General features: G+C 47.0%; 1 protein-coding gene across 4 annotated transcripts in view; it reads left to right on the top strand.

Moving 5' to 3' along the window:
* Mo25 (calcium binding protein Mo25) overlaps positions 1 to 21,120 on the top strand; it is a 166,656-nt gene extending 145,536 nt beyond the window's left edge. For all 4 annotated transcript variants that reach the window (XM_050190214.3, XM_055077606.2, XM_055077605.2 and 1 more), the window contains one exon: positions 20,324 to 21,120. In XM_050190214.3, the coding sequence (XP_050046171.1) occupies positions 20,324 to 20,536 (213 nt within the window). In that variant the 3' untranslated portion in view covers positions 20,537 to 21,120. The remainder of the gene's footprint in view (positions 1 to 20,323) is intronic.
* Positions 21,121 to 21,733: the final 613 nt, after the last annotated feature.

The raw sequence follows: 21,733 nt of genomic DNA, 5'->3' as shown, positions 1-21,733 counted from the left end.
GACCTGGAAAACTCTGGGAATTTGGAAATGTCAACTTGGTAGACACCCTGGTCAGTCGGACCCCAATCACGCAGCACAGAATAATTACTTACAACAATGCACATCCTATTCACCAGCAGCCTTATCGTGTTTCGCAGAAAGAACGCGAAGCAATTCAACAACAAATCAAGGAGATGATTGACGATGGCGTCATCCAACCTTCAAACAGTCCGTGGTCGTCCCCGGTTGTCCTGGTAAAGGACGGCACTCTCCGCTTCCATGTTGATTACAGAAAACTGAACGACGTCACAAGGAAAGACATCTATCCGTTGCCGCGCATGGATGACTCCCTCGACCGGCTACGGCGAGCCAAGTATATTCCTCCCTTTACTTGAAAAGTGGGTACTGGCAGATTGAGGTAGACGAGCGCAACCAAGAGAAACAGCCTTTGTCACCCTGGGTGGACTTTATGAGTTCCGAGTGCTTCTGTTCGGGTTGTGCTCTGCTCCGGCAACTTTCCAACGGATGATGAACACTGTGCTAGCCGACCTAAAATGGCAAACCTGTCTCATCTACCTGGATGATGCGGTCGTATTTTCAGACAGCTTCTCCGGGCATCTTAAGGGGGACGCAGGGACCAGATTGCAAAAATAGAAAAAAAAAATCTATTTTTGGCAACGTGTTCCGGTATCTGCAACGCCTAATCTATGTTGTATCAAAATGGTTTGACTGAAAGCGCACCTAAAGTGCCAGAAAAAAATTAATTCATCAGCGTGGAGGGTGAGAAAACAGCTTTAAATCGCGTAAAATTACGGCAGTTCGCGGAGCCCTAACTCGTCTTTCCCGCCACCGAATGCTGCCATCTTAGTATCGTTCGAAATCTCGAATTGTTTCTTAGTTCTTCGGTCGTCCCCACCTTGTAACAAACACGCAAACACAAAAGAAGCGCAGGTCACACAGGCCCTGCGATGAAAGCGGACCTCCAATTGGTTACCGTGCTGAAAGGCGTCTCACCATTGGTTGCTGCTGCGGCAGTGGACCGCAGTTGTCTGCTTTGCAAACTACGCCGGCGTCTTTCTTTATTTGACACTCGCAGAATTCGAATTTCTGAAAGCTCCCAGGTCAGTGATGGATCATCGCTCGTACAAAAAGAAATTTTCGACGAAGCAAGCCTTCGGAAAACAGAAGTGCAAGCCTCCTACGACGAGAAAGACGGCGGCCAGTGGGAGAAGCGGAGCACCCAACTGAACATGCGGATAACGTGTCGCGTTATCTTGCACCGTGCAATTCCAGCAACAAAGCCGACAATCGCCCTATGCCATCGACACTGATAACCAAGCCACCGGAAGATGTGCCAACGGAGGCTCTCATACCTGTGCGTAAGGCCGCGCAAGTCGGCAACCGTGATCACCTCGTTGGAGGCGACGTGGGTCGAAGGTCACCATTGCCGGCAGAGACGGTGTACCTTGTTTCCGACGCATCGTGCTACAGGGACACGCAGCCTGCGAGTGAGCCTCAACCGTCGACGAGCTACAATAATGTGATTCAAGGTTCACCAGACGAATCGTCGCCCGAACGTCGCACAATTCAGATGCGCCTCGTTTCAGCGGTGGCGGCAGAAGCGGCAGGCATGCAGCGTTTGCGACTCCCTTCGCACAGTGTCCGCAACTGAGCGGAAGTTCAGTTTCGTGGACCAGCAACGCCAAGAATAAATTTTGGCCCCTTGTGACAGTGAGTTCATTATTGTGCAGGTTTCCGCGATGAACTCTTTGATCGCTAAAACTCGGTGCCCAAGATGCCAACAGTGTTCTGTGGGTTTACACTGCAATACCAGGCTCGATCTGGCAGTGAAAATGGTGCTGTCATGCATTACTTGTGGCCCTATTGAGTCCCAGTGGTCCTCTCAAAGGAAGGAAAGTGCAAGGGTGTTTGATGTGAACATTCGCTCAATGCAAGCTGTTTAAGCAATAAAGAAAGGGCAGATAGCTCTGAACGATTTCTGGGCCACAATGAATGTGTCCCATCGTGGTTTACACCGCAAAACATTCCAGGACCACTTGAAAGGGCTGTTCAAGCTTGCTGCAGAGGAGGCTGCAAATAACATTTTCATGGATGCTGTAGCTGCTGTGAAGGTGTACAGCGAGATGGAGGTTGGCTTCACTAAAAATGTGACTGTTGTTTATGATGGCACTTGGCTCATGCTCAGTGACGGCTCCCACATTGGGGTTGGATGCATAACAGAATTGCACACAGGGCTTCAGAGATGGAGGTTGGCTTCACTAAAAATGTGACTGTTGTTTATGATGGCACTTGGCTCACGCTCAGTGATGGCTCCCACATTGGGGTTGGATGCATAACAGAATTCCACACAGGGCTTGTGCTGGACAGTCTTGTTCTGTCAAACTTCTGCCTTGGGTGTAGCCTAGGCGCAGCAGAGAGTGACCCCACACACCTTCAGTGGAGGCAGCAGCATCAATGTCAAAGAAACACTGAAGTTGGCTCTTGGTGAATGGAAGTGGAGGCCGCATTGCAGCTTTTTGGCCACTAACTGGCCAAGAACGACCTGCGATATACTGCAGTTGTCTCTGATGGAGACAGCCGTGTTTTCCAGGCGTTGCGAGATCGGCAGCCATATGGGTTTATGGCAGTCACAAAAGAAGACTGTATAAACCATGTAAAAAAAAAGAATGAGCACTGGCCTTCACTCCATAGTGGGAGTACATACTAGTGTAGCGTCCCCTTGTTGGGCTCGGTGGTGGGCAGCTGGCATAGCTACCGAAATTGGTTACTTCTATGGCTTTATTGTCATCGAACATTGTTTAACTGCGCGAACAAACGGACCACAGAGACAGCATGGGACAAGGACGGGCACAGTCCTCCTTGTTACCTCCGAAATGCCTTAGCAAAGATGAAGAACACTAAACCACAAGCTTTGGGTAATGTTATGCTGCTCGGAGAAGCTGCGGTGCCCGAAAGAATACTGTCCACCTTCAAGAAAGGGCCCAAGTACAGCATGAAAACTTCACTGGAAGCGCATGAATGGTTGACCTTAAACCGAAGCCTGGCCAAGCAAGTGGAGGCAGAGGATCAAGAGAGGTGTTTATTGGATGGCGTGGACAGCCTAATCAATACAGTCAAGAAGACTGAAGAAAGGCCAAAGCGGAAGGACCCAACGTCAGGAATCGTCAAGTTTTTTAGAAAGAACGACCTCAGACTGCTACAACAGGATAAAGAAGGAGGGTTTGTGGTAATGCCGTCAGGGCTTTTCTACGACGACGGCTGCTGTAAAAAAGAACTTCAAGCCTGTGCCAGTGCAAGGAGATTACACTGCACAAACTGGCTACCTCAGTCAACAAAAGTAAAGGTGATGGCTTGATCGTGTTTTTTTATGGCCTAGACGCACAAAGAGGGTATCCCTTTCCGCTCTATCGTGAGTGAAAGAGGAACTTTGCAGAACGAAGTAAGCAAGTTTTTGCAGAATTGTTTATCGGACCTGAAAGTGGACGACCTGTTTGAAACAAAGAACTCGGACGCTGTTACTAGGTTTATAGAGTCGAATGACGATATTGGCCATGCTTTTTCCATTGACATAGAAGACTTGTTTTATTCTATCCCCCACGCTGCATTGTTTCAGGCTGTTCAGAAATGTATTGAAGTTAATGGCGAAGTGTCTTTTCAGAAATCTGCCAGGTTAACTGTTGATAGGTTTTTAGCGTTGCTTGAGTTTTACCTCAGTTCTACCTTCATCCAGTTTAAAGGAGACTTTTACGTGCAGAAACAAAGTATATGTATAGGATCTTGCGTTGCTCCTATCTTGTGCAGTGTTTACTTATCGGAATTTGACAGAGCGGTAAACGAAGGGATCGATCGTGACCAGGTTGTTACTGTGTTTCGTTATGTTGACGATTTTCTTGTACTTTTAAAAAAGCAAGCTAGTTCCACATATGACGACGCCATCGCAGGCGTACTACACATTTTTCAGCGCCTTGGCAAAGGTTTGACTTTCACCCCTGAACTAACAAAGGATAATAATATTCAGTTTTTAACAGCTCTATAAGCTTCTGTGACGACCATGTGTGCTGGAAATATAACCCAAGATCCCAAAAGAAATTGTTGCCCTACGATTCGGCTCATGCGAAAACGGTTAAGCGGGCAATAGCCACCCAGTGTATTATATCAGCCTTAACCCTTTCGCTGTCGGACCTTTCTGGCCGTGACGCACCCCCAGTGTCGGCTTGGTTTCAGGGAGCGAGCATAACAGGAAATGAACATAGCAATTTATTTTTGATAATGATTGGTATACAAATAACATAGTCAATGCAATATGCACATTTTAATGTTCTGCAGCTGTTATTAGTAAACATCATCATCATCATCAGCCTGACTAGAACATCCGTTCAACATCCGAATCTGACGATGCGGAACTCATCTCTTCGTCGCGTTAGACGCTGTCCGAGTCCAAATCCGAGCTCGGCTCGTATTCTGAATCGTAAGAGCCACCGCTCCAATGAACAGACGAAGGTCTCGAGCTGCTCAGCTATCCGAAAGTAACCGCGCGCAGGGAGGATGCGCTTTCAGTCGCCCGCGCAACGGAGATAAATGGGACGTTGTGTGATCAAGAAGAGGGAGATGGAAAAAGGCTAAAACAAAGTTCGAAGGGCTTTACGTTTACTGCTGCAAGTCGGAAGCGAGGGTGCGGCGAGAGAGCGAAAGCAGCAATCGAGTCACTCTTTTCGGAGAGCCAACGGTGGCGCGTGCGCCTGAACTTGACGCGCCGTAGCAGACACACCAACAGAAGAAAATACAAACCTTCAAACCGGCGGAGATGGCAGAACAACCCTTGAACCCATAACCACACGCGCGCGACTCATGATCCAGCGAACGCGGAGCCACCACGCCACTCGGCAAAAAGAGAGGGGGGCGGGGCAGTCGCACCGTACTCTTCAATACGTCTACTAACACAGGCCGGGGCGAAAATACGAACTTGTAGGAAGAGTCAACAGATGGCGTGGCCAAGTCCGGGAGCGCCAGCTTTGCGCTCAGGCGCGAAATTTTGAACGCGCGATAGAGAACGTACCGGTACGTCAGTGACACTGTGGGTGGGAAGCGCGATGACGTACCGGTACGTCAGTGACAGCAAAAGGGTTAAGAAAGTCCTGCACACACAAAATACAGGAAAGCATTGACAGGCAGATTGTAAGGTTGGAAGAATAAGGTTTCCCGCAATCAGTCATTTCAGCAGTAGTGGAGGCAGTGCTTAAGAAGATAAAGACGGAAGGCAATATTACTCAAGACGCAAGGGAGCGCAAAAATAAGAAACGTAAAGTTGTGCCTTATGTTCACAAGACTTCCCACAACTTAAAAAAGGTTGTGAAACGGTATGGAGTTGAGATAGCGTTCTCGGCTCCCGGCAAGCTCGCTGGGCTATGCTCGCGCGTAGGAAGAAGTAAAAATAGCTTCCAAGGGTGCAGAACAAAGCACTCCATTTTCCACATAGATTGCAGTGTTGTAGTTTATCAGATACCTCTATCATGCGGTAAAGTTTACATAGGCCAAACAGGAAGGTGCGTGAATGTGCGCTTGCATGAGCATGAATTGTCAATTAGAAATAAAACGAATGGGCACCTGCCTGTCCACTGCTTGGCGTGCACGTGCAAGCCGATCATGAAGGAAGTAAAGATTTTGTGCCGCTGCCGAGATAGTCAAGCCAGAGAGCTACTCGAGGCGTACCATATTAGAAAGAAGGGACAAGACTGTGTCAGTGACACCTCAGTTTATTTAGACAACAGTGAGATGAGGTTTATTTACGAGCGTAGGTTGGTCGCGTTTTGCATATACAAGGTTTTTCTTTTCTTTTATCTTTTCTTTTTTCGTGCACGCGCAGTGGTGTATGTCGGAGGTGTACTTGTATGTGGTCGTTGTGGAATAAACATTAGTTGCAAGTCTGCACCCGTCCTTGCCCCATGCTGTCTCTGTGGTCCATTTATTCGCGCAGTTAAACAATGTTCACTAATATGTACCAACTCGCCCAACAACAAATTCTTCTAAACTTTATTGCCATTCCCCGACTTTGTGATCACCCTCAGAAAGCAGGGCGCACCGAAAATGTTTTCCAATTTCTTGGCAACAAATAACAATTTCCTGCTATCACATGTCGTTCATTCTGAAACCCATGAAAAGACGAGGATGATCTCGGCCTTCCTTGTTTCAAAATGTTTCACTGAAGCTCTTGGTGCAGGATACAAAGCATCGAAAATGGCTAGCGGTGATCTCCTTTCGGAATTCTGCGATCCGAAACAGCTTAAAAATCTTCTTAAAGTAGTGTCATTCGGGCAAATCCCAGTGACAACATACCCACACCGAACTATGAACACCAGCCGTGGTGTTGTCTCCGACGATGACCTAATGGAGCTAATAGAAGCTGAACTGTTGGAAGGCTGGAGTGACCAAAACGTGATGATCGTTAAAAGAATTAGGCTAAGGCATGATGGCAAGGAGATAAAAACCAAGCATCTTGTACTCACATTTTCCTCCAGCATACTGCCTGAGACCCTCAAGGCTACCTATGTAAAGCTACGGGTCAGGCCGTATGTTCCAAATCCTCTTCAATGCTTCAAATGCCAGCGTTTCCGCCACAGTTCCCAGAACTGCCGCAGCCAGCAGACATGTGCAAAATGTAATTCCGGTTGCCATGCCTCTGAAACATGCGAAAACGCTCCACACTGCGTGAACTGTGATTATGCGCATGCCACGTACTTGCGGTCATGCCCGTCTTGGAAGAAAAAGAAATAGTCACAATCAAAGTAAAGGAAAATATAACATTTAAAGAGGCTCGTAGGCAGCCATCATACCTGCCATCAACAGCTTTGCCAAAGTAGTGCGTCGAGGGGCGGTGCCACAATGGCTCCGAGTGGCTGTCTGGCGCACACACGCGGTGAGCCGGTGGAGATGCCATGTGCCCCCTTGGCTGCTGCAGCTAGCGCTGCTCCGCCACCCTAGCAGAAGAGGCCATCGACCTCTGGGCTGGTGACCTCAAAGGTATCTTCCAAAGTGTCGAGGCCTTCAGGTCAAGCGCAGCGCTCGCAAGACCAGTGCGTGTCCAGTGCCTTGCAAGAAGCGATGGACACAACCACCAGCCAGACGGCATCACCAGCGCCTAAAAAGCGGCGAGATTCTCGCAATCACTCCAAAAAAGACAAAGCTCACCTCACGGCACCTGGAAAAGGCCCGCAAGCTAATCTCAGTCTCTTAAACACGCAGCACAAAACTCTTTTTTCATAATGGAGACACAAATACATCAACGGAATGTTAGGTCTCATTCATAACCTCAATGATATTAGAGAACTCACACACACACATAATCCAAAGTTGCTGTGTGTTCAAGAGACGCATCTAAAACCTATGAACACAAATTTTCTTCAAAATTACACCATCTTCAGAAAAAACTGGGATGAGGCTAACGCCTCCGGCAGTGTAGCAATAGTAGCCGACAAGTCTGAAGCTTGCCGACACGTCACCCTTCAGGCACCCCTTGAGGCAGTGTTAGTTCGAGCCAGTCTTTTTAATAAGTTGGTCACTGTATGTTTCATTTATATACCCCCGAACCATCATCGCGAAAGAACAGTCTTTTATAACCTCACTGATCGGCTTCCAGAGCCTTACATACTTGTGGGAGATTTTAACACTCATAACATTATGTGGGGAGACTCGCGATGTGACGTGAGAGGTTCACTAATTGAAAACTTCCTTTTAAACTCCGGTGTGTGCCTCTTCGATAAGAAGGAACCAACGTATTATAATCCTCACCATAATTCATACTCGTCATAGACCTGTCGATCGCATCCCGTTCTGTCTTCCCTGATTTACAGTGGTGTGTAATTAAAAATCCATTTGGAAGTAATCACTTCCCAGTAAAGCTGAACTTAGTAACCCAATATGGTTCGCCTCCACATGTCCCATATGCTGGAAACTGACTTCAGCTGACAGGGAACCATTTAAGGAATCCACCTACTTGTCACCAGATTTTATAAATAATTTTGCTATAGATCATGCTGCATCATTCTTTACCGCTTTTATCATTGACATAGCTGAAAAGTGCATTCCTCAAACAAGTGGCACTTCAATCAAAAGACGGGTTCCCTGGTGGAATGGCGATTGCACACAGGCATGAAGGAGACAAAATAAAGCTTGGGGCAAACTATGTGAATGTCCTACGGCTGAAAATCTAATAGAACTTAAACAGGGTAAATCCCAGGGAGGAAAAACGCGATGACAGGCAAAGAGGGCAAGTTGGCAGAGGTTTCTTTCGGCTATAAATTCATATACTCGAGAGGGTAAAGTAGGGGACGAGCTCAGAAGGCTAAAGGGACAAGAAGTTAATCCATTGCCCCTAATGAACAGTGAAGGGAACAGCTTGGAAGATCAAGCTGACGCTCTTGGGGAACATTTCGAGTGCATTTCCAGTGCTAATCATTATTCCGAGGCATTCCTAAAGCATAAACAAATAGCAGAACACGAGGTCATCAACCGTGAATGCAGACAGAACGAAGCCTATAACCTGCCATTTAACATTGCCGAGTTGCATCCTCTTTAGCTGCATGTCAGGACTGTGCACCTGGACCTGACAGGATCATGTATGACATGTTTAAACATCTTCACAGTGATACTCAAGTAACGCTACTCGCACTTTTCTATGCTATATGGGCTGCCGGGTACCTTCCTACTGCATGGAAAGAATCCCTTGTCATTTCGATTGTGAAACGACGCAAAGACCCCACATTAGTAACAAGTTACCGCCCAATCTAACTCACAAATTGCATTTGCTAACTTTTTGAAAAAATGATAAACCGTCGCCTTTTACACTTTGAGTCAAACAAACTTCTTGATCCATATCAGTGGGGTTTTAGACAAGGATGGTCTACAACTGACCATCTCGTGCGCATTTAAGCACACATTTGCAGTTTGATTTTGACTTGGTGAATGCGGCGGCCGCCTGCCTTCAGAACTACAAGGTCGTCGTCCATGATCGCGTTGATAGTGGCCGCAGTTTCACCTGCAGTGATTGCAGCAAAGTTTCGCTTCGACTCAAGGCGAAGCTGTCAAAGATGAAGAACACTTGCTATGTCACGGTGGACGTACAATTTGTTGGTGACTAGCCCACTGGCAAAAAAAATAATCGCTGTGCACACAGTCTCAGATGAAGTTGCGAGGCCTTCACCAAGCGAGCGCTATCAGTCACAAGATGACACGAAGTGCAGCTACTGCACTGCTCTTGTGCAGAAAAGAAACATTATTTGCCAATTCATTCAACAAGTAGAAGTGTGTTGACCTAGTAAGCATTTGTTTATTGTTTTCTTGATACCCTTGATAATTTGACATTTGGTTAATTCAGACCTTTTTTTTTTCTTTTTTTTTTTTTTTTTTTTTTTTTGGTTCTGCGAAACCCGAATTTACAAGGTTTTACTTGCTCAAGGTAGAGTCGGCACTAATGCTAAGACCTTCTGATTAAATAATATAAGTGTCCCCATGCGAAAAGCACTGCAAACTGTCATTCTTTCTCAGCATGCCAAGATAAGATAGAATTTGCGGAACTGTCAAAACTGATCAAGAAGGCGAAAATAAGGGATATTTTAAATTATAACGCGAGAAAGACTGAGGAAGCCGTAAAAAATGGACGCAACCTGAAATCAGTGAGAAGGAAACTCGGAATAGGACAAACCAAGATGTATGTGTTGTCCTTCACTTAATATCGTCAGTGTAAAACTAAGTGCAATATAACCATGAACATTCACCAACTAGCCCCCTTCATTGCTTTACTAAACCTTCGGTTTGCTAATGACACTGTTCTATTCAGCAACAATGCAGAAGAGTTACAACAAATGATTGAGGACCTTAACAGAAAGAGTGTAAGAGTGAGGTTGAAGATTAATATGCAGAAGACAAAGATAATGATGAATAACCGGGCAAGGGAACAAGAATTCAGGATCGCCAGTCGGCCTCTAGAGACTGCGAAGGAGTACATTTACCTAGGTCAATTAATCACAGGGAACCCTGACCGTGAGAAGGAAATTCATAGAATAAAAATGGGTTGGATCGCATGCGGCAGACATTGTCAGCTCCTGGCTGGAAGCTTACCATTATCATTGAAAAGGAAGGTGTACAATCATTGCATTTTACCGGTGCTGATGTATGGGGCAGAGTCTTAGAGGCTGACAAAGAAGCTTGAGAACAAGTTAAGGACCGCGCAAACAGCGATGGAACGAAGAATGCTAGGGATAACATTAAGAGACAGAAGGAGAGCGGCTTGGATCAGAGAGCAAACGGGTATAGCCAATATTCTAATTGACATTAAGAAAAGAAAATGGCACTGGGCAGGTAATGTAATGCGCAGCTTAGATAACCGTTGGACCATTAGGATTACAGAATGGGTACCAAGGGAAGGGAAGCGCAGTAGAGGATGGCAGAAGACTAGGTGGAGCGATGACATTAGGAAATTCGCAGGCACTAGTTGGGATCAGTTGGTGCAGGACAGGGCTAATTGGAGATCGCAGGGTCAGGCCTTCGTCCTGCAGTGGGCATAAAATAGGCTGATGATGATTATGATATATACTGGTCAGCTGGAGAACAAAGGAATAGAGCCTGCAGGAGTCTATACTCAACTTTTTTTTTTATATTGTAGATCAGAACACTTTCATCAGAACACACATGTGCACGAGCCATTGCACACTGACGGAACGGGTCGTGTGGTCTACCTCTTGTGCTGTAACATACCTGATGTATACAATGTACAGGTGTTGCGAGGTTTTGGTGGCCACAATGTTGTTCTAGCAGATTTATTAGTTCTTTATTTGAAGGTTGGAAAAACACCTAGCTGACAGATTTATGCATGCAGCAGGGCCAACTACAAGGTGTTTCGTGTCGCTTTCCGAGTCGTTTTCCCAACTTTTGGTGCACTCGCGGATAATCTAAATATCGAACAGTCAGTCAGTCAGTCAACAAACTTTATTAAGGTCCTAAGGAACTACTAAGTCATTGTTGCGGGTTGCTCCCACGTTGGGGCCGGAAGACCATGGTCCTCCGCCCGTTCGCGGTCCCTTTGGACAGCCCTTAGTTTGTCCTGGGGATCACCGCTTTTAAGGGCCTCTTCCCAGTCCTCTTGTTTATTAAAAAATATGTTTTGTAACGCAGAGCATTGGGTCGATGTCCGGAGCAAAGCGGCTAAACCTTCCTCTCGAAGGGAAAGATCCCGTTTGTAACATTCGTAATGTGGAAGATTGAGGTCGAGTTAGCTGTGGGTGTGGGAGCGGGAAGTGCCTGCGCCCAAGCTTATAGTGTTTAACTATTTCATTAAAAGAGAGTAGAGGGTCAGAGTTGCACTCACAATCGCGACTGCTTAGCGTATCAGGACCATTGCGGAATGTTAGACCTCGTGCCTGGTCATGAACTAGCTCATTCGGGTTGGGTTTGCTGGGATGTACATTGGTTCCCATGTGCGCCGGGAACCATGTGATAGCGTGAACAGCATCAGGTGGTCTTTGCTTGATTATATCCACCACCTCTTTCGAGATTAGGCCAGATAGAAAGGCTCGTATGGCTGATCTTGAGTCAGTGTAGATGTAAGGCCACGAGGGGTCATTCATAGCTAGCGCGATGGTAGCCTGTTCAGCCGCCACTACCTTCATGTGTCTTACCGAAGCTGCATTAAGGATTTTCCCTTGAGGATCAGCTACAACAGCTACAAATGAATCTGTGCACCCATACTGGGCAGCATCTACAAAGGTAGTTAGTTGCAGGCTTTTGTGCGTAAAGTCAATGAGAGAGTGGGCTCGTGCCTTGCGTCTAGCTGCATTATATTGGGGGGGGGGGTACGTTCCGAGGGAAAGGGCCAACTTGAAAGGTTGCCCTGATGGTGTGAGAGAGCATGATGGCATTCGCGTCGACGGCCAAGGGGGCCAGACCTGCGAACATTAATATGCTTCTGCCTGCCTTCGAAGATGAGAGGCGGATGGTTTGTGTCGTTCTTTGTGCTTCGATTACCTTCGTCAGGGTATTGTGAACCCCTAATTGTAGGAGCTTCTCCGTGCTGGTGCTAGTGGGAGTTCCCAGTTTGCGTTTGATGCTTTTTCTCATCAGCACATCAATTTTCGCCTCCTCCGAGCAGGACCAGTTGAGCGCCAATGCTACATAGTTTATGTGACTCATCAGGAATGCATGATACAGCCTAACGAGATTGCTCTCACTGAGGCCACCTCTGCAGTTCGAGACTCTTGTGTTTAATCGGAGCATGTTTTCTGTTTTTGCTTTGACGCGGACAACAGTTTGATTGTTGCATTCCTTTGCATTTAGGATCAAACCTAGAATCCTGACCAATTCGACTATAGGGATCATCTGACCAGATTCTGCGGATAGGTTAATAGGAATCTGGTCGAGATGGGTAGAGTGTCTCTTGCCCCTGCGATCCGGTCTATAAAGCAGTAGTTCTGACGTTGATGGTGATAGACCGAGTCCAGTCCCTTTTAAGTACTCTTCCGTAATATCCAAGGCCTCCTGAAGGGCACGCTCCACGGCCCCCTCGGACCCCCCACCGCTCCAAACGGTGATGTCATCCACATAGAGCGCATGATTCACGCCCTCGACCTTAGCCAGCGTTTCTGAGAGGCCTTTCATCGCTATATTGAAAAGGAGGGGTGAGATTACTGCACCCTATGGAGTGCCCTTAGCCCCTAACTTGAACTCGTCGGATCTTAGTTGGCCGATTTTAATAGTGGCTTTACGGTCGCTTAAGAAAGAGCTGACGTAAGCATGAAAGCATTTCTCTAAGTTTAGGTGCGAGATGGATTCCAGAATGGATCTGTGTGTGATGTGTCAAAGGCTTTGGCAAGATCTAACGCTAAAATACATCTGACATCCCTGGTGTTCACGTCGATTATCTGCCTTTTGATGAGAAGCATGACATCTTGGCCGGATGGAGGGCCTGATGCCTACCATGTTCTACGGGAACAGTTCTCGTTCCTCAATGTATCTCGTTACTCTGTCATGGAAGACGTGCTCAGCCACGTTACCCACGCAGGACGTGAACGAGATTGGTCTAAGGTTTTCGGGTGTGAGTGTTTTACCTGATTTCGGGATAAGGACCACTGAGGCCGTTTTCCAGTCCTCTGGGACCCAGCCAGTTTCCCACATGCGGTTGATCTGCTCCGTAAGCTTCTCAATTGATTTCTCATCGAGGTTACGCAGGAGTCTGTTGGAGATGCCATCCGGCCCGGGCGCCGAGCGGCCATTTAGCTCATGTAACCTATCTGATTTCTGCTTTAGTCACCGGGGCATCAAGCTCCTCTGTGGGTTCACCTGTATACTCTGGGTAGTCCTCATCCCCTGTGGGGCCTACGGGGAGGTACCTGTCTGCTAGGCTCTGAAGTATGTCTACATCTGTTAGCCCCTTTCCTTTAAGATCATGAATTATTCTATCAACAGCTAAGGCCTGATTGCTTTTGGATTGGGAGTCATCTAACAGTTGCTTCAGGAGGTTCCATTTGCCTCCTGTACGCATCTGTCCGTCAACTGCCGAGCAAACCTCGTTCCATTGCTGCTTGCTCAACTCTTGGTAATATGCTTCGATTTCACAATTTAACATGGCTACTTTCTTACGCAGCCTCCGATTGAGCCTCTGTGTTTGCCATCTGGTGAGTAAGGAGTTTTTGGCCTCTACCAGGTGCGCCAAGTGCACATTTATCCTGTTGACCTTTAAGTCAGTTTCCAATGTTTTAGTAACAGCCTTGACGTCCTCTTTGAGTCTCTTTAAGAGGTCTTCGAAGGACTCGTTCCAAGTTCTCTCCCCGGTGTTTACGGAAGGCGTCTTGGTCTACTACGGTGAACGCCCAAGGGGGGCTGCAGCATCTTCCAGTGAAATTTCCACAATAAAATGGTCACTTCTCAGGTTTTCTTGCTTATTGTGCCAACTAACAGAGGGGACATTCTTAATGAAGGCCATATACGGCATGGTGTCCCATGAGACTGAATTGCCGATGCGCGTGGGAAACCATGGGTCCGTAACTAGCTCTAATGAGCAGTTTGTAACCGCTTGAAGTAGATTATTCCTTTAGGGGAGTGTCTCACATAACCCCACGCCTGATGCGCCGTGTTAAAGTCTCCAGCTACCACAAGTGGAGCATCCCTTGCTTTTGCCACCGCCTTGGCTATAATCGACAAGAATGCCTGGTGACGGTCTCTCTGGAAACCGTAAATGTTTAAAATGAAAACATTGTTTTTAAGCCAGCTGCTGGGAATGATTTCGATAAGCATTACCTCCGCCCTCGTGTTGTCCAACTGCAATTTGCGCTCTTGAAAGGAGCACTTCTTCTCAACTAGGACCGCCAGGCCGAGTCTGCCCTCTCGGGTTGCCGAGATAGCTCGGTAACCTGGAAATGACGAAATTTCAGTTCTAGTTTCCTGTAGTAAGATAACATGTGGTTTGTTCGACTGTGTCGCGATAAATTGCTGCAGTGGGGCCTTTCGCTTCTGAAAACTGGCGCAGTTCCACTGCCATATGATAAATTCTTTAGTGTGGCCCGCCATTGTTAAGGCTTGAGAGGGCCTCTAGGACGCTACCTGTAGTTTCTCTAGCTGCCGCTAGAGCGACTTCCATACTCACTGGTTCAGCGCGCTTAGTTTGCATGTTTTCTAGAACTTGGACTCTGAAGAGCAGCATTTGATTGCCCTTGATCAATTCATTCATGGATTTTTGTAAACGGTCCTGCGAGCATTGCATCGCTGCCTCCGTCGTGGCAGTTTCTTCGGCTGCCTCCTGTGAGGACGTGGCCCTACATTTAGCAGTATGCGCCTGTGCTTCTCTGTTTGCCGAAGAGGACTCCTGCCTTTGTTGAAGGTTTGCTTGCCGAAAGGCCTCGAAATCGGCCTTCATCTTTTGGATTTCTGCCTTGAGGCTAGCATTTTCATGCAAGAGCTGTGTTACTCGGGGGTCTTCCCTATGCTCTGGCAATGTTACCTGCGTTACCTTTTTTGGTGCCTTGCCCGTCTTGGGCTTGATTCGGTCCGCCCATGAGGGTCCTTCCTGGATGCGCGCCCGGGATTGGGGACGCCCCTTGGAGCGGGAAGGTCCTCTGGAGTGGGAGCAGCCCCTGAATCGAGACCGGGGGCGCCCTCTGGAGCGGCTGCTTTGATGAGCCACTGGCGTCAGCGAACATCCATGTCCAAGCGCGCTTGTCAGGCTGGAGTCACGTGAACGAACTTCCTGGGCTGCCTGTGACTTCTTGGTGCGCCTGTGCCAGCGTCGTCTTTGTCTTACTGTGTAGGGCAGCCGGAATCGCTGCTTGCACTTGCGGTCCGCAGTGAGATGAGGACCCCCGCAGATGGAACACTTTGGCGTGCACTGATGATCTTCAGCAGGGGAGGCTACACCGCATCCCCTGCATTTCTTCCTGCTTGAGTTTGGGCTCACATCAGCTCGATGTCCCAAATTGCCACAGTTGTAACACACTTCCACTTGTCTTCTGCATAGCGTGCACGGCAGCATGCCCACGCCACACAATGTAGTTCGGCACTCTCATACCTTTGAAGAGCGCCACCATCGTCGTAGTAGTCTTGATGCGTCTCCCCTCAAGCGCTTTGAGGTTCCATTGGCTAACAATCATTGTCCACAGCTGAGCATATCTGAAATCGGCGTCGACCCCACGAACGACTCCCTTGCATGTGTTGTCCGAGGTGGCTAAATAAGCTGCCACGTCGTACTTGCCTTCCATGAGGTGTATCTGCTGAACGGACATGAAGGCACGCGTGTTCTTCCTTGCCGGCGTAGAAACGACGAGAATGTTTTGAACAGCATTGGGGCGGATGATGTCTTCACCCACTTCATCCGGAGCAAAGGCCGCTGCCATGGCCAACGCGTGGGCTAGTCGAATCGTACTGACTTTCTTAACGTCGAGGCCTCCTCTTGGTCTGGCGATGATGCGTATATGGTCCCGAGGCATTTTCGGGAGTCTTGAGACGTTCACGAGCTGCTTCATCGCGCTCTGTCGGGTGGCTGTGCGGTGGCCACCTTTCCCGCCATTGTGCGTCTCCGTGCTGGTCGTCAACTTCGGAGTCTCCGGTCAAGCCTTCTTGTTTCTGCCCACTGCCATGGTCCAGCCCAGGCAATTCACTTCGTCGGGGTCAATCTCGACCCCTTCCACCATCTCAACTTCAGGCATTTCGCCCCACAACGCCAAGTAGGCCGTGGCTTACCATGGACGCCGCGTCGACGCTAGGCTGCGTCCGGTAGGGTGAGCCGACGAACACCGCGGCCGGTAGTTCAAAGTCTCTCAAATTGTCGAAAAGCTCACCTATCGACAATAGTCCGGTATGGGCTGGTTTCTTGCTACATACTGCATCGAATGATGCACAGCTTTCCAGGATTTGGCAAAAAAAATTCACCAAAATCATTTGAAGAAGCAGGAGCCGATGTTTGCGCGTCTGCACTACTCGGCGCCCCCTGGCGTTCCCCCCCGAACAACTGTGGAATTCTTTTAAACTGAATATGTTTGAACTACGTGAAGCTTTTGTCCCGTCACAAGTTATATCTAGTAGGAGAGCTCGAGACAAACCATAGTTTGACAGAGTCACGTTCCCTAATTCAAAGATGGCGATGAATTTATCAAAGGTACAAGGCGTCTAGTCTAATTCATCAGGGTGTTGGGCATTGCTGAAAGCAGTAAAAATTGAATTAGGCAAAAGTCTGACATCACTAAGGACTTGTATTTCTTTAATCTAGGACAAAGACTTGTCGGGGATACCAAAGAATTTTGGTGGTATGTGCAGCGTAATGGCGATGACAACCAGTTGATAGCTCTTTGAAAAATGATGAAACAGTCATTCATGATAACGAGTCTAAAGTTGAGATTTTTAGCCATTATGTTTCATCTGTGTTTTTACCATCTAGCTCACGTACTGTCTGTTTTTCATTACCTGTTGGAATAGACCGCTTGCTGCAAGTCGCCTTTTGTGTCGATGGTATCCTTAAATTATTGAAAGATGTGAACCAGGCTAAGGCATATGGCCCTGATGACATCCCCGCCGCTATCATAAGGAATTGTACAGATGCATTATGCTTTTATTTCACCCGATTGTTCCAGAAGCCCCTCAAACAAATCTACATGCCTGGTGATAGGAAGTTAGCGCGAGTCCTGTCCATATGTAAGAGTGGCGTGCTAAACTCCGTTCAGAACGACAGACCCATCTCCTTAACTAGTACAACCTGTAAAATTATGGAGCATGTAATATATAGTTATGTTATGGCTTGTTTAACCAGACGTAGTAAAATCTCGTCAGCTTGAGTTTAACGGGACCCAAAAACAAATAGCCAAATTAACTGAATGTCGGAATTATCAAGGGTATCAAGAAAACAAACAAATGCTTATTACGCCAAGAGACTTTTAATTACTGAATTAATCGGCAAATCCTGTTTCTATTTTGCACAAGAGCAGTGCAGAAGCTGCGATTCTCTTTATCTTGTGACTGATTAGCGCTCGCTGTGGCAAAGGCATCGCGACTTCCTTCGATGTGCGCGTATTCATTAGAGACGCACCATTCACTGCCTTTCACCATTCACCAATTATATTTTTGTCGGTGTCGCCAGGTCGCTGCCCATCGCAATGTAGATGGTGTTCTTCATCCTCGACAGCTTTGCACCGAGTAAAAACGAAACTACTGCTTGCCACAGCCGTGGCCGCTGTCGATGGTATTATGGACAGCGACCTTGCGGTTACGAAGGCGTGCAGTAAACGCGCATACTGAGTCAAAACGAAACTACTGTTCGCCGCGACCGCTGCGGACGAAACCACAGCGGCTATTAACAAAATCTTGGATGACGACTACGCAGTCATGAAGACACACAGCCGACGCGGTGCTATGCGCGGCAGTAAATGAAAGAATAAATAAAGGCTTTAAAAGCACAAATAGGCACGAAGCGTTATGGCGTTGCTCTCTTTCACATACAATCAGTACAATTTTCACTGATGACTATGGCAATGCAAACTCTGCTGCTTTGTTTTGGTGGTCGCGAACACCATTTTTACTCTTTAGCATGGTACATTTGCAGCGATCTGCGCTTGCTAAGCATAGAGAGTTCTCCGAAATAACCGACATGCGGCCAAATATGACCGAATTAACGAGCGTTTCAATACACTAAATAATGCATATGCCTGCCGAGACAAAAGGACGAATCTGAATTATCCACTTTTTCGAACTAACGAGGGTCGAATTAACAAGGTTTTACTATAATCTCCTAAGCCCCAGCCAACATGGTTCCAGGTGTGGTTTATCTTGCAACAGATAGCTCGTAGAGTTTATTCACAATTTAGTCTGGGCAATTGAAAAGCTACAAGTTATGGGCTGCGTTTTCTTAGATTTCTGTAGAGCATTTGATGTAGCACAGTCTCCTACTCTCCAAATTAAAGGCTTAAAACTTGGATAACTTATAACTTGCTTAAACGAAATAGCGTGAGATTGTCAACTTACCTGTCAAAAACGGACCTCAAAGAGAGTACGATTAAAGAGGGGGAAAACAGGCACTACTTAGTCACGTCGCACAACAAAAGTGTGTTATTTTCATTGGATGTCACGGCGGCTTAGCAGCGACAACAGCAGCCTGAAACAAACAAGCTGCGAGCCAGCTTTTTCGCCAGCCCCCTCCTCTTGGCAAACACACTCACGAGGCTGATGCAACGTGTAGCTTCTGCCATTGTAGGGCCTGAATCGCCTGTGTCATCACTTTCCGTGTCGGTCTCATCACTGTTGCTAGTAAACATTTTGGCGATAACGGAGACAACGATGGCGAAAAGTTGAATCTCGAAAAGTCTAACCTCGTAGCCAACATCTTTTCGCAGTCGCAGCAGCACTGCTGCACAACTTCTCCTTCACATTCCAAATGCCACACACAGTAGTCAACAGTAGACCACTCTCGCATGCCAGCGCCAAATTCTTCGTGCCATGTTCGATAGCACGAACAATGTCCAATTTTTCTTCTATGCTGAGCACCTGCTTTTTGTCCGATCTTTGGCATGACACGAGTCCTAGCTTGCACAATACCACAACACCCTCTGGCATGGTGCCGAAGTGATGTTGATGCTGATGTAGCTTCACCTTTTCAAGCGTGCTCTGGGTTTGCGCTTGGAGGCCGTTTTGATCTCTGAGGCTTGTTGTTCTGTCAAGCTGACCTACCACCGTGATTGCGCAACAAAAAGTGGAAATACTATGTGTTAACTGATATGTATGCTATAACGTGATATGGTTTATGCGGATACAAAACACATCATGTTCAATGGTCGCTAAGTGGGTGATTTGGCTTCACTACTTTTATCGAACGAAACTGCTCTTTAAGCAGATACGGTTTAACGAGAAATAAGGGGAAGCATTTCTGAAGTCTCCAACCAGAATGCCTCAAGACTTGCAGTAGCCATGCCTGCAAAAAGGGGAGGGGGGGGGGAGTCTTTTTCTTTCTTTTTGTGGCTTTCATGGACCCCCATTTGAGAACCACTGTCCTAGTGGATCCCCCTTCTGGTGCCAAAGCTCCTTCTCCCCTCTTTCATGGGTGCCCATTCTCATCCTCTTTTCAAATTGCGATTTTGCAGTTTCGCTGTGTTAGCAGTTGGCAAATAGGAAATAGGATAGAAATGTTGAGAATACAATGGAAATATGTGCGCACGCTATCCTCTCCTCTAACCTGGCTGCCGCTGCACATACACTGCCTGCGTGCACTGTCTTGGGGGTAATGTGGTGTCTTCCCACGTGTTAAGTGTTTGAGGTCACATTGAAGCAAGAGGCAGACTGAGTGTTCGCTCCCCTCTAGGCAACGCTTTTGATTATAGTGTTGTCCCACTGCGGGCAACACTATCAGCCGTGGCGGCGGAGTAGACACAAAAGCTTTGCAGACTTTGCTTTGCATCGCCGATGTGACATTATCATTGACACAGCATGAAATCGTACCCTTGATTGCCAACTTTCCAAATTCAGCAAAATTAGCCTTTTTTTTTTTTCATTAAAATGATTTTTTTTTTTTCCAGATTGCCCGATAATCCATAAGTTTTGACAACCTCTTTCATGTAAGAAAGTTCGGTCAGCAACTGTACTTATTTGCATAAAAGGTCAAATATTAATATAACAATGTTGTAAAGTGCCTATTTTACCGACTTCATTATATGTATTGAGGTTTAACTATCACAGGAGGGTGGCTTCGTGGCCGAAGTGACTTCGTTATAACAAGGTTTAATTGTATGAGCAAAGTAAAATAAGACTGCATATGTGCTACTTATGGCACGCAAGCGAGCTAAGATGGTGCTACATACTGTTGCAGGTGTTTGTGGCCAACCCAAACAAGCCAAAGCCCATCCTGGACATCCTCCTGCGCAATAAGGACAAGCTGGTGGACTTCCTGAGCAAATTCCACACGGACCGGTCGGATGACGAGCAGTTCAATGACGAGAAGGCTTACCTCATCAAGCAGATTCGAGAGTTGAAGCCATTGGAAGGCGACCCTGTTACCACCACATGTCCCCAGGGCCACTGAGTCTCGGGGTTGTGTTGCTGCTTACACTGTGGGTTTACACCATTCCATGAACACGCCCCCACCCCCTCAAAGAAAAAAAAAAAGGAAGGAATTAACATTTGCTTGTAACTAGACTAGCTGCCGGTGCCATTGATGTTGTCAAGCCAACTGTGTGCAGAGGCACCTGAAAGCACGCAGCAGCTTGGCCCGCCTGCTAGTGACCCTGTGCACTTTGGGCACCCCGTGTATCGTTTGTTGACGCTGCTGTTGTGCTCGGACTTGTGGTGCCTATGCATAGCCTTTATGCAAGCTGTCTGCCGTGGTGGAGGATGGCCTAATGTAATGCGGGCAGAATAAAAGGCTCGGGTTTCTCTCGCAGCATGCTTGGCACAAGTGTTTGGTGCCTACAGGAAAAAAAACATGTACAGGATTTTGTTGCCATGTGGTCTGTTGTTGCTGGACTTCAGTAGACTGTGGCCACCCTTTCGTGCGGCATTTTTCAGGAGCTAGGAGAAAGACAGTGAGACGATGCAGATTTTGAAGAAACTGCAAGTAATATTTATATCACTCATAGTTACAATATAAATAAAAGACCAAAACTGTGAGACCGTTCATTTTCGAGTCCTGCAAGTGTTGTTACCAGCTCTGCAAAGCAATCAACTGGAACCACAAAAAGATGGCACTTTTCACAAGGCATTTACGTGATGGTGCACTACACACAACAGAAGCTGAAATGCTTGCTTAACATGTGGGCATTCACAAATGTCTGATACCACCAATGAAACATGCTCCTGAGAACTTCTACTGTGGCTTAGTGTCAAACTGCTTCTGTTACTTCTCCAGTCATTTCCTCCTCCTCATTACTAAATGTGTTATTAGATACCCTGCCATACAAGAACAGCCATGCTGTTCAAGACTAATACATATTGTTATTGACAAAAGCTACATGTTCCTTCAGGTGGATGGAAACCTGGTGTAATGATGATCCTCTATCATGGCACAACTGGAGATTGGCCAATAATTTACCATAAGCAGGGGGCTTCTTTTCTAAGAGATGCTGAAGAACAAAAATAGCGCTGAACTGATTGCTTAGACAGCGCAACAATTATACTTGTATCTATAACCAAATGTTGATGCACCACAGATAGTATACTTCAGCAATACTTCATCCAAGTCTAATCTGGCAAAGTGGAGCTTCAAGTAACTTTATTCGCTTGA

The sequence above is a fragment of the Dermacentor andersoni genome, chromosome 2 (genome assembly GCF_023375885.2).
Source record: "Dermacentor andersoni chromosome 2, qqDerAnde1_hic_scaffold, whole genome shotgun sequence".
Classification (NCBI taxonomy): domain Eukaryota; kingdom Metazoa; phylum Arthropoda; class Arachnida; order Ixodida; family Ixodidae; genus Dermacentor; species Dermacentor andersoni.
This window is presented reverse-complemented; position numbering and strand designations above follow the sequence as displayed.